Source organism: Sminthopsis crassicaudata, chromosome 2 (genome assembly GCF_048593235.1).
Source record: "Sminthopsis crassicaudata isolate SCR6 chromosome 2, ASM4859323v1, whole genome shotgun sequence".
NCBI classification, from domain to species: Eukaryota; Metazoa; Chordata; class Mammalia; order Dasyuromorphia; family Dasyuridae; genus Sminthopsis; species Sminthopsis crassicaudata.
The window spans coordinates 465,074,908-465,094,448 of NC_133618.1; the positions used below are offsets into that span (position 1 = coordinate 465,074,908).

Sequence of the window (19,541 nt, forward strand, 5' to 3'; positions counted from 1 at the left end):
GATGGGGGCCAAGAAGAAACATAGGAAAGCCTCATGTAGGAAGTGGCACTTAAACTGACCTTAGATGGATGATGCAGAAGTTAAAAAGGAACAAAACTAGAATATTGGTTTTATGAATAGGAAGAAGGTAATAGATAAAAAAAGGTAGTGGTTGATTTGACAGTATTTTACAACTAACTGACTTTGTGAGGTAAGAGAGTGAAGACTTGAAAATGACTGAAGTTATAAACCTGGCGTGTCAGAAAAATTGTGGTACCCTTGATTTAAGGAAGTTATTCCAGCCAGACTGTACTACTTTGTTGTTCCCTAATTTCATTCTGCCTTTTCTCCCCCTTTTTACATTTGTTTAGGTCTTTAATGAACATCTCAGTGCTAGTTAAAAATGCTTTCTTTTCTTTGAACTTCAGCTTAAAGTGTTACTTTCTATATAAATATTTCTATGAACCTCCATCTATAATAAATTCCTCCTTTCTCAATGTCTCCTGCCTCTCTGGTTATTCCTTTGCATTTAGATAAAATGATTCTTCCAAGTCAGAAATTGTAATTTTTCATCTTTTTTTTTAAACACAGTCTAGCACTGAGCCTTATACATACTAAGTACATATTAAATAGTCATTCATTCAAAAACATTTCACATCTTATAAGTTTAGGTCTTCAATATATTAGAAACTCAGGGTAATACAGAGATAAATCCCTACCTTAAAAAGGAAATAATATAATGGAGGCAGGAAGTAAATAAAATTCACATTAGAACATGATAAAGGACCACAAGGAGTATAAAGGTACTTTTCAACAGCATGCTGAATAAATGAAGAATTACAATAAAGGATTTGGGGGCCTCTTTTATTTCTTGATCATGTGGTAAATGAAAGTCAAAGATATTAACTTTCTTAAGAGGAAAAGCCTGCTAAGTATCATAATTTCTTCTTATCTCTTTGTTCTTGTCTTATTTTCTTAAATGTCAAAGTTAACTAAAATTGAGTTGTTGTTTGTTTGCCCATATGCTGGCAGAATAAAATATTTTACATATGGTATTAATATTTTATTTTGCTTTTTAAATAGATAAGTCTTAAATAAGTGTACTACTGAAGACCTTTCTCTCCCTTGTTTTCACTTATTTTAGGACCATCTTAAGACGTTTTATCTCATTGTATTAAATTGTTACTATTCCTACTTTACACATAAGGAGACTAAAACCTTCATTGATCAAATGACCTGTATAAGATCATAAACTAGTAGCTAAAAAAATCAGAGCTCATAGTACTTTTTGACTTTAAGTCTAATGTTCTTTTTGATATATCATGCTGTTTTTCTCTTCACCCTCTGCTTCTAAAATGTATCTGTTACTACTGTGATGCCCAAAATCATATAAAAAGAAAACATTTGTGAGATATTCAAAGTATCCTTGAAAATAAACAACATAAAATAAACAAAAACATTACTATTTTACAAATTTTTCTCAACCTGTCTTTCCCATCAGTTTAGATTATACTAAAAGGAAATTACATGAAATTTTATAGTGTATTATACTAATCTACCTGTAAATTATTTCTGAGTCCAGTAATTTTTTTTTTTTTTTTTTTGCTGAGGCAATTGGGATTAAGTGACTTGCCCAGGGTCACACACCTGGGAGGTGTTAAGTGTCTGAGGTTAGATTTGAACTCAGGTCCTCCTAACTTCAGGGCTGGTGCTTTATCCATTGCACCACCTAGCTGCCCTGAGTCCAGTAAATCTTATGGAACTGACATCACACTTCACGCTTTGACTCCTTTGGCCAAAACAGAAAGATTTCATCTTAATATTTTCCCATATCCTATTTGGCATACACCACTTCATTTTCCACAGTAAGCAGATTGTTATCTGTAAGCATATCTTCATTTTTACCATGTTTGCCTTTAGGATATTCTAGAGTCATCCTTCCCATGTACAAGCCTTGGGCCTTGTGCCAAAGGGTCACTTAAGCCACTGTGGATCTAATTGCCGAGCCTCTCCACCCCCACTCCACTGATCTTGGCAACCACAAGCCATAAGGGAGAACAAACCTTTTCTGACATGAATATGCTGACTGTTCACCTTCTCCCTTGAGACATTAGGTTAGGTTAATTCTTATGGGACATGTTTTGGAAAGGTTCTTTTCCCTCATACAAACCAAAAGGTCATCAGTTCTTTTCTTTTTTAGAAGCAGTACTTCCTTGCTATGGGGATAGGAGATATGGCACAGACATTGGACAAGAGGGACATTAATGCTATTTTGGTGAAAAGTTTAACTTCTGCTCCATTCTGGAGCTCTCAAGACACTGGCTATAAACCATTTGTTATAGTTCTTCATTAAAAGGACTAAAATGCTTCATCCTGATGGGAATGAAATCTGGAACATTATGCCAATGGGATATAAGCTCTGAGGAGTCTTGCTAAGATGGAAAGCCATAAAGGGCTCAACAATGGATAGTCCAAAGACCAGTATAATTAAATTTGGACATTGTCAAACCAAGAAGATCATAAGTTGATAAAATTTTCAGCCACTGCATCTCCCAAAAATCATCTACTAAGTTGTAGAGGGGTTGTGGTGGCAATACCCATACTGATGAAAAAATCCAATTCTGGGAAGCAACCTCAGAGAAATAGTACCCACAAATTAACAATTTATAAGCCATATCATTTGATTAATAATGAAAACTTTTTCTTCTTTGTATTTTATTTCCACAGGAATCTCCCCAGGACAGTGCTATCACTAGGGATATTAACCGTACATTTCCAGCTCATGACTACTTTAAGGACACAGGAGGAGATGGCCAAGATTCTTTATATAAAATATGCAAGGTAAACAGTTCAGTTTTTAGTGGGTTTGAAATTATCAGAGGCACTTCCAAATTAGAACCTTAATTTCATATTAAATTTTGAGAAATCACACTGACAAATTATAATAGAGGATCTCAGTAATGCAAAAAGGAAACGACTCTTTGGAAATAGTTTTTGATTTTAATCATGAATCTTTAGGTAGCAATGAAAGAAAAGACAAGAAGATACCTGTTTAAACTACTTTTTAAGTTACAAAAGATTATTGACAAATTGTCATTTTTTTCCTTACTAATGTAAAATACCTTGTCTGTCTGGTGCATTTCAAGATTCAATTTGTTCCCTGCTCAACTTCTACATTTAGAAATATTCCTGAATTAGTTTCAAAAAATTTAAAGCAGAAAGAGATCTTAGAGATCAAGTCTAACACCTCTTCAAATGAGGAAACTGAGGTGCTCAGTAAGGTAGAGTAACAATATGAAGATGTAACTGTTTACTATCTCCCCTGGCACATTATAGGTAGCTTGGCTACTGCCATGCTTCACTTCATTCCTCATCTTTGTGACAGCCATCTTATTGTTATTCTCCTTCCTCACTTACAGTTATGAAATCATCAAATCCATACTGCTAGTATTATGAAAAAGAGTAATCAATCTGTGGTTTCACCCATCACTGTAACTTTCCAAATCAAAATACCCTTCCCTGGTCACCACTCCTTTATATATGTTATCTTTCCCTTCTTGGGAAAAGAACTATCTTTGCTTTTGTATTTGTATCTCTTAAACTTGGCACAGAGCTAACTAACTCCTACAAAGCACACTAAATGCTTTTTCATTCAATCATTCATTGACCAAAGTAAGACAGCTACTAAATAGCATAATGGATATTCAAAGCCCTCTTTCAATCAATACCCAGAGCTTTTTCTACTAGATGATATTTTGAATGAAACTTTGTTGATGGGCTATGGACTCCTTTGAAATGAATATTGTCTCTCTAGGTGTGTTAATTTAGCACCTTCATTCAAGATGTGATAAATCAATCAGAAATCATTTATTAAGCATTTATTATATACCAGGTTTTGTGCTAAAGGTTAAAGATAGAGAGTAAAAACAAGTCCTTGCCTTCAAGGAACCTATACTCTAATGGAAGAGACAAATAAGGAAGTAACTGTTAAAAATGTAAATGAATAAGTACAAATACAAATTTCAAATGGCAGAAAATGTTTATTTCTATAAAATGTCAAAAGCTGTGAAATAAGTATATTAAATTATAACAATATGTTATTTCTTTTTGTTGTTATGCGTTATATACTCTGTACTTTACCTGTGAATCTACTTCCTGCAACATATGAGGTTGGGAATGGAGAAAAGATTTTCATTAGTCCCACAATCAAAGAGAGTCGCACTTTGGTGCTTTTTAATTTTTTCTTCAATTAATCAACACATCATTAATAGGCATCTTCTATGTACTAGGTACCAGGAAAATTAGGAATACTATACTTTGGTTGGGAAAGCTTGGTGACTCAGTGGATCACTTGGATTGGCCAAGCCTATAAATTAAGCCTTAGATAGCTGTGTGGTCCTGGACAAGTCACTTAACTTTATTTGCTTTAGTTGTCTCATTGTGCTTATCTATAAAATGGAAAAAATAATAGCAAAATAATAGTACCTACCTCTCAAGATGGTAGTGAAAGTCAAATGAAGTAATAATTGTAAAGCACTTTTTTCAGTACCTGATACATAGAAAGCATTATATAATAAACAGTGTTACTGATTATTATTGGCATTTATTATTATTATCATCCTCTCCTCACCTCATATCAACTAGATCCCTTCTGCCACTATTTCCTCTTTTATGCCCGTCTCTCGTGAAACCATTCTCTTTGCCAAGGAAAATCCTTCTCTAGGTAGCATTAATTTCATTCCATTCAATATTCTCTAGCACTTTGTTCCCTTTATCAACTTCGCTTTCCCACTTATCTTCAATTAATCTCCCTGTCATACTACTTCTTTATTATTTACAAACATGCCTTTGTCTTTCCCATCCTCAAAAAGCCTATCTTATCTCTGTTAGTTCTTATCCCATATTTCTTCTGCCTTTTGTGGCTAAACTCCTTGAGGAAACCATCTACAAAGATGCTTCCACATTTTTTCCCCTCACTTTTCTCTTAACTCTCAAGTCTGACTTCTGACCTCATCATTCAACTAAAACTGCTGTGCTCAGAATTACTAATGATTTTTTTAGATTGCCAAATCTTGTGACCTTTCCTCAGTTCTCATTTTTCTTGACCTCTCCACAGCCTCTGACACTGTCAGTCAGTCTCTTCTTGTAATACTTTCTTCTCTCTAGATTTTTCACACCCTTTAATCACCAATGTTGGACCAAACTCGGTTGCCCAGTAGATAGAACACTTAGGTTCCTAGGTTCAGATTTGGCCTCAGACACTACTAGCTGTGGGACCCCAGGCAAGGAACTTCACCCTGTTTGTCTGAGTTTCCTTACCTATAAAATGAGGTAAAGAAGGAAATGATGAACCCTTCCAGGATCTCTGCCAAGAAAACCTCAAATGGGGTCCCAAAGAGTTGGACACAATTGAAATAGCAACAAGAGCAGACCATGAGTGTCCCCAAGGACTTTTTCCTGGGCCCTCTTCTCTTCTCCTCTTCTTTTTCACCCTGTGACCCCATCAGTTCATGTGAATTAAGTTATCATCTCTCTACTGATGATGCTCAAACCTACTTATCCAGCCCTTATTTCTGTTGACCTTCAGTCTTGCACCACTCATTTGCCTTTTGGACGTCTCAAATTGGATGTCCTATAGATCTTTTAAACCCAGCATGATAAAAACTGAGCTCATCTTTCCTCAAATTTTTCCCTCTTCCTAATTTCCCTATTACTGCTGAGGGCACCACTGTTCTCCCAGTCAGCAAGGCTTACAATCTAGGTGCACCTACTTGTCATCCTCAAGTCCTCATTTTCTCATCCCTCTCCCCCCATAGTCAGTCTGTTGTCCAATTTTATTGATTTTACTGTTATAGCACTTCTCACACAGGCCTCCTTCTCTCCTTTGACATTGCCACCACCTTCATCACCTCCTGTCTGGACTGTGCCAATAGCCTGATGGCTAGTTTGCTTGCCACAAGCCTTTCTCTCCTCCACTGGAAGAGTTTGCCTCTTCCACCCAACTGTTAAAGTGATTGTCCTAAAGCACAGGGCATTCTAAAGCTGTATTATTCTCCAGTGGTTTCCTATCACCCATAGGATCAATTGTAAAATCCTCTCTTTGGTGTACACAGCTCTTCATGACCTGCCTGTTAGGTTCTTACTAAGTGCTAATGTCGGTACTTGACAATTCTCTAGCTCTGGCCTTTACTAGGAGTTTTGCTTGTCAATTCCTGGGAAGAGCTTGCATGCTTAGGAGGAGCAATTCATTGGTTGAAGTAATTCTTCCCAGAAGCCCTTGCATTATCCCACACCCATTCTCTGGGAGGATAAAAGAGGACAGCTCTGGAGGAAAAGAGATTTTTGTCTGGACGAGACTTGAGGCTGCTCTCTGCAGGAAGGGAAGTCGGCTCTCTACAGGAAGAAGAATCTGTCCGAGAGATTTGAGTTGACACAGCAGATCTCCCCCCAGAGAGCGATCGGCAGCTTCTGGAGCCAAGAGCATGTTACAAATTGGCGTCCACAATGTGGGGCAAGGACTTTTGCTTATCCTGACAAGGACTTATTCTGAGCCCTTCAGAGGAGCTAGACCAGACCATCGCACCTGCCCACCCACCAAACTTTATAGTTTTCTTATAACTTTTATCCCCTCCTTCTCCCAGCCCCCATATACTTTGCAATACAATGACAATGGTCACTTGTTCCTCAAGAGACATTCCAGGCATTTTCTTTGACTGTTGAAGGACATGTTCTTCCTTCTCATCTCCACCTTCTGGCTTCCTTCAAATCCTAGCTAAAATTCCACCTGCTACAGGAAATCTTTCATGATCCTCCTTAATTCTAGGGCCATTCTGTCTATTGATTGTGTCCTCTTTATCCTGCGTATGTGTTTTGGCATATGGCAAGTTTGTACATAGTTCGTAGATTTTGTCTCTCCCTGAGTTCCTTGAGAGCAAAGACTGTTTTTTACCATTCTTTGTAATCTTCAACTCTTAGCACAGTGCCTGGCAAGTAGTATGCAATTAATAAATGTTTATGTACTGACTGACTGATAAGCACATAGGAGATGTCCAAGCAAAGTGCCATGGGAAAGATGGTAAGGAAGAAGTACTTTCCAAATTTGGAAGACTTCATAAAGAAGATGGCACCTAGTCTGAACTTTGAAGGAAAAGGATATATTTCAATAAATTAAAAAAAAAAGATCAAAGTTCTATTAAATGCTGAATTGTATTATACAAACTGTTGTGTTACAGGTATTCAGAGTTGAATTCCTTTTATTTTAATCTCTTCTTCAGATGCTTATACTTGATGTTTTTATCACAATCTTCTTTCTAATCATTTTGAGCCTATCTTCTTTTCCTTCTATCTTGGGCTATAATTCTCTGGCCATTCCCCTCTCTCCCCAAAAAAAAGATTGTTAATAAATAACCAGTAAGGAAATTAAAATGTCAAAGCTTCACATGAATAAATATTGCCTTTGGTAACATACAGACTCAGTTTCTCCTGTTATGTACTTCATCAGATTGATCAGTAAGGCCTACTTAGTGTAGGGGAAAAATGCGATTTTGGGGTGAGATATTTAGTGTTTAATCTCTCCTACTAGATTGTAAATGCCTCAAGCCCAAGGATTGTTGCCATTTTTCATGTTTGTATACTCAGCATCTGACACATAATAAGTGACTTCATATGTGGTAAACTGAAACAAATTTAATCCAATTCTTTCCATATTTATTGAGGAATTTTTGGGTGTAAGGCACAAAGTACTAGCTAGTGAAATAAAATAATGAAATGGGCCCTATGTTCAGTGAATTCACATTTATAGGGGAGATATAAAAGAGACACAAGTAAATAAATATGAAGTAAAATTTAAGTCATTTCAAGGAGGAAAGAATGCTAGTAGGGGGTGATCAGTAAAAGCCTCAGGTAGGAGTTGAGAGCTGAGCATGAGATTAATATTTGTATTAGATTGCTTTAGTGTTGTTCTAAAAAAAGCACCTCTAAAATCCCAAATCAGGAGGCAGACATTTGATTTTTAAGCAATTTGGCACTAAGTATTTAACACATGACTCCTAAATTTATGTTATTAGACTGTGAAAAATTTGATCCCAAACTCTGAAAGTAAAATTATGATGTATAGAAAAAAGCTTTATGCAATTTAATCACATGTTAATACTTTCAAACTCAATTGAGTTTTTCTTAAAACTAATTTTATTTTTATTAGCACTATTATTTTTATTAGGAATGAATCTTATACTAGGAGATTTAAAATCAAATTTATTCATTCCATATTGGTTTATTAAAATTGAAAGGATCCTGGTAAGGAAGGTTAAGTGGAAAAATGAAAAGGGAAGAATAAAGGGGAACCTCCTTAGAAATGAATTTATCAAAAGGGGAAAAAAAAACAAACAACTAAAATCTATATGTCCTTCCCCTTTCTACCAGAGCTGACATTAAAACAATCCCCTCCCCTCAAAAAAAAATTTTTTTTAATAAAATCCTGAAAAGTAATTTAAAATACCAAAAAAGCTAAAGACTACATGCTGAGAAATGCTGAGTTGTCTGTTTACTTTAGAAGAGAAGGATCTGAGAAGCTTTGTAGAAATAAATGACATTCAATCAAACCTTTAAAAAAAAAAAAAAAACTTTCAGAAAAATCATTATCATTAAAAAAAAATGTTGCTAAAGGAGACTTACATTTGTCTGTACCCCTCCTGCCACTTACAGAAAGAAAGCTGAATCAACTTTTACCAAGTTTTTCCATCTTTGCTACACAGTGTTTGAGACTCCTTGGCAGTAAGTGAGCTGAGCAGGAATAAATCTAATTAACATTCTGAACCTTAGAGAAAGAATCCTTTCCTCTGACTAGACTGGATTTCCTCATCTGTGAAATGATGTTGTTGGACCGGTGATGGCCTTGATCCCTGTCAGCTCCTCCTAACAGCCTTAAGCAATGGCCTAGCTAGGCAGGGGACAGCCTGCTGTGCTGCTCACAGAAAGATCCCTTTGCTTTCCTCGATATATGGGTGATTTGGCAAGTAAAATCTGTTTTCTTTTTCCAGGCCTACTCCGTATATGATGAAGAGATCGGCTACTGCCAGGGCCAGTCGTTCCTTGCTGCTGTTTTGCTTCTGCACGTAGGTGACCATGGGGTTTCTCCAGGCCAACACACATCCCTTCCATTCACAACAATTGGTAACATACTGATTATCTGATAGATCTGGGAGGAGATGCAGAGATAACTAAGCCTCCTTACTTTGTGGAGCTTGCAGTGAGTTGGCTCAGTGGATAGAGTGTCAGGCCTAGAATCAGGAAAGTCTGAGTTTAAATCTAGCCTCAGCTACTTACCAGCTGTGTGACTCTGAGCAAGTCATTTTACTTTGCTTAGCTTCTCTTTCTTCTGTAAAATGGAGATAATAATAATATCTGCCTCTGTAAAGGGCTTGAACTGAGCAAATGCACTTGGATAATGGAGCACGTGAGACTAATTGCCAATTGGACAATTCTCTATTAACATGTTTCAAGGATGACCCTCCCCAACTATTCGGTGCTGGCTGGATCGGTGGGTGTGGAAAAAAAAGGCGAAGTGACATGAGTAAGTGGAGTAGGAGGAGAAAATTGAGGCATTCTCCTGGTGGTGGAGAGAGAGGAAGGAGGTATGGAGATTGCTAGATATAATCCCCTGACCTCGACCACAAAAGACCAAGAATAAAGACTTTTGCTTATCCTGACTCCGGCTGATTCTAGGAAGACAGGGTCCCAACATGCCTCTTAGGTTGTTGTCAAAACAAAATGTGATATTGATTGTAAAGCACTTAGCACAATGCCTAACATACAGTAAATGCTTTATAAAATTAGCTATTATTATATCCAAATATACAGAAATTAGACCATTATCTGTAATGCAAAATATGGTATGACAAAAGCACAACAAAGGCATAGAGTATCTTGCAAAGGTAAGTCATTTCTGACTGGGAAGATAAGTAAAGACTTCCTGTAAGAAGCACTTTTTGATCTGGGGCTTGAAAGAAAGAGGATTTCAAAAGGCATAGATCTAGAAGGGTTGGGATATTCTAGACATTGAATGAGAGACTAAGAACATAAGAAGGGGCTTGATGTGTACATGACAATGAAATCAACCAGATTTAACTAGATTGTCACTACATGAGAGGGAGTAGTGTTAAGTGAAGCTGAAAATGGAGACAGGTGCCTGATTTCATAGGGCCTTGAATGCCTGGGTGAATTTATCAGACAAAGTGTACTTATAAACTTAGTCTAATTTTGTACTTGCATGTGCTTTTATCTCAAATTCGGTAAAAGTGAATGGTATCTACTTCACACCACTGTCAGTAAAGTTCTCCATGAAGCTTACATGATCATTTCTATGTCAGTAAGAGGAACTTTGAAAGCACTAAAAAAAGCTCCAGGAAATCTGTTTGAACTTTAAGAACGAAAACCTTTGACATATTTTAAAAAGAAAAAAATAGTTGTAAGAAATTATAAGGATGTAAAATTTAGAACAAGAAGGAATCTTAGAGCTCATATAATATAACTTCCTCATTTTACAAAAGAGGTAATTGAGCCTAAAAGAAAGGAGTGACTTGTATAAGATCACACAGTTTAAAAGAGCCAGGATTCAAATTTGGCTCATCCTGACTCCCAGTCAGCTTTATATTTCTTACCCAGTTTTAGGGTTTTCACAAGATTATCTTGATTAATTCATTCTTAGCATTGGGCCTCATAATTTTCTTTTCTAAAATAAGAGGTATGATAATCATGGTCCTTTTATGAAACAGGAGGACATGAAATCTCTGTGGGAGGATGCTGGTGCTTGCTATATTGGCTGTATGGATGCTGTCAGCTCTCTTGCAGTGTCATCACTTAAAATAGTGCCAAGTCTTCTGAATTTTATTGAGGCAGCATATATAACATTCCTCTGCCTTTGGAATTCTTGCCCTTTAAAATGTAACTCACATCCAGCCTCTTCAGAAACCTTCCCTCTTTACTTCATTTTGTTCCTCTGAATTAAAACAGCTAGCATTTATATAGCACTTATTGTGTCCTCATTTGATTCTCACAATGCACTTAACATGTGATATTGTGTGTTTCATGTTGACTCCCTGAAGTTAGGAAGTTTGTCTTATCTAAATTTTAAACCTCCTTCCATTCACTCCAAGAACAGTGCATGCAGTTAAGTTTATGGAATGGTCAGCAATTCAAATAGGAGTGTCATATATTAGGTCAATCATCTCTCTCCAACCCTATCTAAGAAGCAGTGTACCACAGAAAGAGCACTAGATTTAAACTCTAGAGTTGGATTCTCCTTTTTACTTTCCATGTAAAAATGTACAAGTCATTTGTACTCTAATCCTTAGTTATCTGCTAAAAAAAAAAAACATACATTTCCTCAGTCTACCTCCCAGAACTGTTTGGGGTTTTTTAAATGTGTTTTGTAAAATATGAAGAACCATATTGCTGTTAATATCATTAGACTTTGTGTAACATTTTAGGCCTTTTACAAAGGATAAATATGCCCTCTTAATACACCCTTCACACAATAACCCAGTAGATGTCTTTTAGCTGTTACTTTACCTAACCCTATTTCCAATACATTCCACACTTATCTTTTGCTGTTGCCCTTTTTTGAGAGATTGCTACTGTGATAATATAGAGTTCTAAATGTAAAATTTCCAGTTCTTTATAAACAACAACAATTAGATACTTTGCCAAGTTCATAGCCAAGTATTTTTCCATCACATCCTGGAGTATATACTTAATTGTTGTCATTTATGAACAAAAGTCAACTAAGATTTTTTTGTATGAGCTTAATTACAGTATAATTGTCATTCATATTAAAGACAGTCTCTGGCTATTTTTTTTTCTGTGGTCAGTTGAGACAAGAATTAATATTTTTGACAGCAAATTACAGTGGTTTCGATTCTTGATGTGATGAGGGATAGTTCAGCATAAAAGAAAAAAACACTAGATCAGGAATCAAAGAGCCTGAGGTTCTGATTCCAAATTTGCTATTCTTTTATGTTGTTTAGTTCATTAAATCTCTATAGAATATACCTTACGCCGTATCTGTTCTCTGGATCTCATTTCCCCTTCCATAAAATGAAGAGATATGAACAGAAAAGCAAATAGAATTGACAAAATAATGCTAACTCTTCACAGCATTGGGGTTTAAACATTGCCTCTTTGGCTTAAGGAAATTATGGTCAACTTCTCTTCAGATCATGATATAAAAATGTAATTGCAGATTTCTGTTTTTGTCTGCCATCCAGATGGGTCCAGGGACCTTTGAGCTTAATATATTGAAGAGAAACTGCTGCAAAATCTTATTTTCTTATTTGTTTTGTTTTTTCTTTAATAGATGCCTGAGGAACAAGCTTTCAGTGTTCTAGTCAAAATCATGTTTGACTATGGACTCAGGGAACTTTTCAAGCAAAACTTTGAAGATTTGCACTGCAAGTTTTACCAGTTGGAGCGCCTCATGCAGGTATAGAATCAAAGTGTATTTAAGAAATGATAATACTACTATCTTTTTCCGTGGGCAGACTATATCCACAGTATAATACTCAGTTTGAAAGCAATCATATTAACAATCCACAACAAATCCAGAGAAGAACAACCAGGATCTGGGAGGGACTGGAGCCCATGCCACTGAGATATTATGCAGACCTGTGAGAGAATGAATGAATAGGAAAACTGCTTGAACTTGAGAACAGAAATAGAAACAACAGTTGGAAATTACTGAAAGGCATGATAAAAGGCTCAATATAAGAAAAACTTCTAGATAATTAAAGATGTTAAATAATGAAATAATCTGCATTTTTTTTAAGCCAGTGCCTCATCTGTTTTATATCAGGGGATAATCACTTTTTTATGAAATAAATGAAGAGTTGGAATAAATGACCTCTAGGGTTCAATTCTGACAGGGAAAGAGTCCTAATAAGACTTAAATTTTTTCATATATTTCCATCTGGAGGGTTTTTTTCTTTTGATAGTGTTTATAATTTTTATGGTTTGTGGGGTTTTTTGTTCTTTGTTTTTTTTTTGCAGTTAATAGTATAAAAATTTATAAGGTATGACCCTGATGTATGTGAATTGTTTCTATTTTCATAAACATCCCAAAGATTAAATGAGGTTCATCCCAACAAAATAAGTCAAGAGATGATATTCACAAAGATGTTTGTTTTTTTCTGTTTATGATTTTTATACATGAAATAAAGCCATCTTTTCCAAATATATTCTAACCTAGTAGAGAAACTTAATTTTTCAAGTCTTTGTCACCATTTGGGAGGGGCTAGTTCATAAATTGAATAATTAAGAGAATTTGTTTCTTCCAGTTGAATTCCAGATGCTATATTTTCTTCTTAATGACTGATCTTATTTTATTGAAGGGAGGGGGAGAGAAAGAACTCTCATAAGTATATGATTTTATTATCTTTTTCCTGGTAGATTTAAGAGCCTTGAAAGGGTGAGTCAACAACTACATTTATACAAAAAACTAATTAGCTTACTTTTTTAGGAATACATTCCCGACCTATATAACCATTTCCTGGATATAAGCCTTGAAGCACATATGTATGCTTCCCAGTGGTTTCTTACACTCTTCACTGCGAAATTCCCTCTCTACATGGTCTTCCATATAATTGACCTGCTATTATGTGAGGTATGTATCAGTGACCACACAACTTTGCCAGTGTTTTTTGGTTTTCTTTCCACCATTTCAAAAATAACATGCTCACCTGCTTTCTTTCTGTTATTCAGAACTTGTAAATTGAGGTATGTTATATAAATCCCCTGTGCCAAACATTCCCATTTTGCAAGTACCCTGAAAAAAAATCACTTTATTACTATGAGCTCTACTCTGCTCATCTATAAAATGAAGGGATTGAACTAATTGACTCCTTCCAAATTCAGATACTCTGTAATTGTGTGACATGTCCAGGATCACCAAGTTAGCATATGTAGAACTAACATTATTAAGCCTTCTTAATCCCCTCTAAGTCTACTGAGCCTCCCTCCTCACCTGTCTTCTAGTGCCACATGCAAAGTGCTGTCCTAGGTCCCACATTGAAAAAGGCCGTGGGACAAGTGGAGATGAATAAGATATGCTTAGAATAAATAAGGGAGATAAGAAATTAATAATATCATAGGAATTGGAGCTGAAAGAGACTTTAGATAACATTTTGTCTAACTCCCTCACTTTGCAGATGATAAAACTTAAGGCTCAGGGAAGGAAAGACAGGATAGTCACAGGGCATTTAAATGCTTACTATGTGCCAGGCCCTGTGCTAAGTACTAGGGATATAAAAAAGGGCAAAACTTGTCCATGTTTCAAGGAGCTTATACAACCCTTTGGCTCCAAATCCTTTAAGCATTGGGGATACAGAGAAAGGCAAAACCAAAGTGAACTCTTAAAGAGCACACAGTCGAATAGAGGAGACAAACTTAGGCTATTATATATAAAAATATATATATATAGGATAAATTGGAAATAATCACAGATAGAAGGCACTAGCTTCCCCAGGGTGATCAGGAAACTCCTCAGAAGATGGGATTTTAATTGGACCTAAAGGAAGACAAGAAAGCCAGGGGTAGAGAAAAGACGGGAAAGTGTTCCAGATGTAGGGAAAAGCCAAGGAAAAGGCATGGACTTGGTGCATACAGTGTTATGCACAAGGAACAGAAAGAATATCATGGGATCATAGAATATACAGAAGTGAGTAAATCATAAAGGGCATGTTTGTGAGAAACTCTAAAGCTAAACAAGATTTCATATTTGGTCATTGAGGTAATGGGGAACTAGTTAGTAAACATTTATTAAGCATCTACTATTTGTGCCAGGTATTGTGCTAAGTAGTGAGAGTACAAGGGCAAAAGAGAGCCCGTGCCTTTAAAGATCTCTTAAATGAATTGGGAAACACAGTGTCTAAAAAGCTGGGGGGTGGAAATACCCAGTACAGGGTCATGTGGAAGACCTGTAGCTGTGAAGAATGACAAGATATCTACACTGAGCCCCCTCATTAAATGGAGGATCTGGAAAGATCTCCAGTATCTACCCATCCCCTTTCCTGTCAGAGGGAGGGAGGGAGGTTTCTCAGGGCCAGGAAGACATGAGAAATGAGTTTCCAAATTGATTCCATCTTACTGACAAAAGAATCCCTAGAGATACTGACAAAGACCAGGCACATCAGCTGGGTGGAAGATGAAGGGACCCAGTGGAGATTATTGAGCAGGTAAGTCACATGAGCTAGGCACAGAAGGGACTGCCCAGAGAATGGGCTGCACCCTGGGAGCAGGAGAACTAACTAGCAGGCTCCCACAGTGTGCAGGATTGAGGTAACAAAGGCCTTTGCCATTTTGATAGTTTATCAGAGGTGAGAAGGGACATAGTCAAGAGAAGGGACAGATTTGATATTTGGAACAAGTGTGGATCGAGTTATGGAGGATGACACCTATGTTACAAGCATGAGTGAGAGTATTTAAGAAGGGAGGGTTTAGAGTTCTCTTTTGGATATTTTGAATTTAAGATTCAATTTAACATGTCCAATAATGAAAAGGGTAATACAAGATTGGAGATAATGAGAGAGTTTAGAACTAAATAAATCAATCTGACAATCCCTGACATAGAGATTATAATTTAATCCTTGGGAACTAAGGATATCACCAAATGCAGTAGTATAGTGGGAGAAGAGAAGAAAAGATCATTGGATTTGACCATTAAGAGAACACTGGTAATGTTAGAGCAGGTTTAATTGAATGATGAGGCTGGAAGCCTGACTTTTGAGGAATTAAAATCAAATGGGCAGAGAACAGGATAAATAGGTAGCAGAGGAAAGAAAGGGAAGGGTGGGGAGGCTTGTAGTTGACTTTCTCAAGAAGTTTGGGCATGAAAAGGAGAAAAGACATAGAACAATGATGAGCATTGGGATGCTGATAACAGGATGGATGGTGGGATGTAAGTGCATTTTTAGACAGGGAAGCAGCCTAGTAGATAAAGATATAGGTGTGTTTAAGAAAAAGTCAGTAGAAACAGAGAGATTAAAGATTGATGACAGAATGGAGATGATAGAAAAAACAGCTGGAGATTACAAAATGTAATGGAATCAAGACTAAGTGTAGAGAAGTTTGCTTTGACAAGAAGTGCATGATGAAGGAGAAGATAGGGAAAATATCTGAATGATATGGGATGAGGAGGGGGAAAGAGGGAGCTCTAAGCTACGGTGTCAATTTTCCCCAAGATCACATAGAAAAAGCCAAAATTCAAATCCAAGTTCTCAGGCTGCCTTATACTTTGTATTCTGCTAGATCCCTGAGGAAGACAAAGAAAATAAAATTTATTTCATATCAGCAAGGAGTTTACAATTCAGTGTGTGAAGGGGTAGAAATTGACATAGTCATAAATAAATGAAATGTAAATTAGAATGTATAAATATTAAAAAAAATGATTATAAAATCTTGTGAGTTTAGATGAGGGAGAAGTCATGTCTAGATAGGATGTGTGGGGAAGAAGAATCAGTAAAAGTTTCATGGAATAGCCTTTTAGAATATAGGTAGGTAATCAGCAAAGTAAAGAAAATTGTAGGTGTTCTTGGTATAGAACAAAGCAAACCCATAATAGGGTGGAGTAACAATGTGGGAGTCATGAAAAATTTGGAAACAGTAAAAGGTTTTTATGAATGCTGTATGTCCTGCAGGATCAGATAGTCTGCCAAGATTTAATTCTTATTTTTTTCATTTTTAAAAATTTAATAATAGTAGCATGCATAGTTTTCAACATTTATCCTTTCAAAATCTGGTATTCCAAAATTTTCTCCCTCCTTCCCCCACCTCCTTCCCCTAGACAGTAAGTAATCCAATATAAGTTAAACATGTACAATTCTTCTATACATGTTTCCACATTTTCAAGATTTCATTCTTTATGTAAAAATAAATAAGCACACCCATTTCATTAGTTTGCAAATTTGCTTTCATCTTTAGTAAATGACAAAATTACAGTATACCAAAGAGTTGTTTTAAAATGAATTTCTTGATGATTTATCAGTGAATGTTTGATTTGTATACATATTTTATATAACTGTCTACCCAGAGTCACATAAAAATTTCTCAGATAAAAAGAAGATGAGTGAGAAAAGTTTAAGAATTGCTGCTATAGAGATAAGTTGAAGCAGAAGCAAAGGAATTTCCTGGTTTCTCTGGTTCAGTGATCCACATAAATTTGTCTGTTTTCCTGTTGCAGTCAAACAGGGAATGGAACAAAGCCATTCAGTAGGCAGGGAAGGGGAGGTAGATATAGGAAAGAGGATAATAAGAAGAAAGGAGAAGAAAAGTTTAAAAAAAAAAAATAAATAAATATATATATATATATATATATATATATATATATATATATATATATATAAAACTTTTCTTCTCCTTTCTTCATATATATATAAGTTTAAAAGTGGATCTAATTGGAAGGATCTAATTAGAATGACCATTGAACTTGTAATGAAAAGATCTGAATTTCAATCCCAGTTTGGTGCTCCTTGGGTGAGTCATTTCCCCGCTCTTGATCTTAGTTTACTTTATTGGAAAATATACAGATCCTCCTACAAAAGTGAATTATTTTCCCTTTCTGATGCTCTGTTTGCTGTTCTGTAACATCATGAGATGTTCACTTGAAAGACTTAGGAGGACAGACAAGTCTTTATAAAAACTGGCATAGGTTATGGAAATGTCGATTTTATATATATATATATATATATATACATATATAAATATGTATATGTATATATATAACACTTTTACTTCCCTGATTTTTTAATATCTTATTTTCACATCATAGTCTTGTCCAAATAATGAGTCCTCATAATAAGCATCCTTTATGGTAAAAATATCATATGACACCAACCACCACAATAAGTTCTAGTTATTACAATTAGAAGCCAAGAAGTTGCTTCATATTTCCTGGAAGACAATACACTAAAAACCTCTTCCACTGAGCCCTTATTCCCATTAGCCCCACAGAAGAGAACAAGGAATACTAGGTAAGAGAGATACCTCATTACTTTTCAATTCTAGCTGTTCACAGGTACAATGAGTTGCCAGAAGGTAGTAGTTTCCCAAGTCTTGAAGGTCTTACAGCAGAGGGTAGCTGGCCACTTGTCAGTGATATTATAAGGGGGATTCCTCTTTAGTTGAACTCTTTTAGCTCAAAAATGCTATGTTTGCAGTTCATGAGGATAAGAAAGGATACATGGGTTGTTTGGATAGTTGCCTCATTTGTGACACGCATTGCCAACAGAGCATTAAAGTCTTTGCAATATATCAATAAGTTTTGACATGCTTCACAACATTACAAATAGAGTCTATAAAATTTTTATTTTTGATCATGTGGTTCCATTTAGAAAATCAGCTTTAGGAAATCATATGAGAGACATACTTTCTCAGGAAAATATGAGATTACAACAGTTCAGATGGATTGTCAGCACAAAGCATTCATCCTATTCTTTCCCCAAAGATTCTGTTCTTTAGTTCCTAGAATTTAGAGATAGAAAGAACATTAGAGATCATTTTTCTAAACAAAATTTAAGTTTATATGAAGTAAATATAATAACCAGACTCAAATACTAAAATTGTTCATTTTATCTTTCTTCTTTAGGGAATAAGTGTTATTTTTAATGTTGCCCTTGGTTTATTAAAGGTAAGACTTTCTGTCAAATTTTTATTTTATCCATGTTCTGTATAGTTTATAGCAATTAGTCTTATCTTAAAGCAAAGTTTTAACAGCTACCTCTCACTGTTATCCCAGTGTAGCTTTTCCATGTTGATGCTGCAATGCCCTAAATAGAAAAATGAATTTTGAATAAATACTTAAAGAGGCCTTTTTTGACAGACCTTTATTAAATAAAATACTCAGTGTAAACCTTTATACTTAGCACTGGAAAAATATGAGATTTGTCTCGTAAACTTTATCCTATAGTAGAGAGATATGAGTGATAATTATGTTATTTGTTAGGTATAAAACCAAATGCATTCTGATAGAGGAGGCAAGGAAGATGGAGTTTGGGTGGTATCAGTAGCCAAGAAGTTTCATGGAGGAAGTAGCATTTGAGTTAAACTTTGAGGGATGGGTAGAAATTTGATAGCCAAGGAGAAAGGAGGATATTCCAGGATTAGGTAATGATTACTCAAGCAAAGATTAAGAAAGAGTAAAACACTAAGTGTAGTCACTGTCTTTAGGTTTATTCAAATGTTGCTTGTACATTTTTCATGCAAATTATTTTTCTATGTCTGCATCTATTTTCTTGCCTTCTTTTTGAAGACTTCCAAGGATGACCTGCTGCTGACTGATTTTGAAGGCGCTTTAAAGTTCTTTCGAGTTCAGCTTCCTAAGCGATATCGCTCTGAAGAAAATGCAAAAAAACTAATGGAATTAGCTTGCAATATGAAGGTAAATAGTCATTAATATATTTTAAGTTTTCCTTTCCCTTTTTCTGTGCTAGGTTTCACTTTCCATGTCAGTCTTCTAAGGGATCACATTGTTGATGAACATACAATAATGGTGTCATAGTATTTAGAGTTGCACAAGA

At 35.7% G+C, this 19,541-nt stretch overlaps 1 protein-coding gene across 5 annotated transcripts in view; it reads left to right on the forward strand.

Annotated features, from left to right (window-relative positions):
* Positions 1 to 19,541, forward strand: part of RABGAP1 (RAB GTPase activating protein 1) — a 195,086-nt gene that overhangs the window by 148,177 nt on the left and 27,368 nt on the right. For all 5 annotated transcript variants that reach the window (XM_074293000.1, XM_074293001.1, XM_074293002.1 and 2 more), the window contains 6 exons: positions 2,707 to 2,820; positions 9,018 to 9,092; positions 12,332 to 12,457; positions 13,490 to 13,633; positions 18,611 to 18,652; positions 19,274 to 19,402. In XM_074293000.1, coding sequence (XP_074149101.1) covers positions 2,707 to 2,820; positions 9,018 to 9,092; positions 12,332 to 12,457; positions 13,490 to 13,633; positions 18,611 to 18,652; positions 19,274 to 19,402 — 630 coding nt within the window. The remainder of the gene's footprint in view (positions 1 to 2,706; positions 2,821 to 9,017; positions 9,093 to 12,331; positions 12,458 to 13,489; positions 13,634 to 18,610; positions 18,653 to 19,273; positions 19,403 to 19,541) is intronic.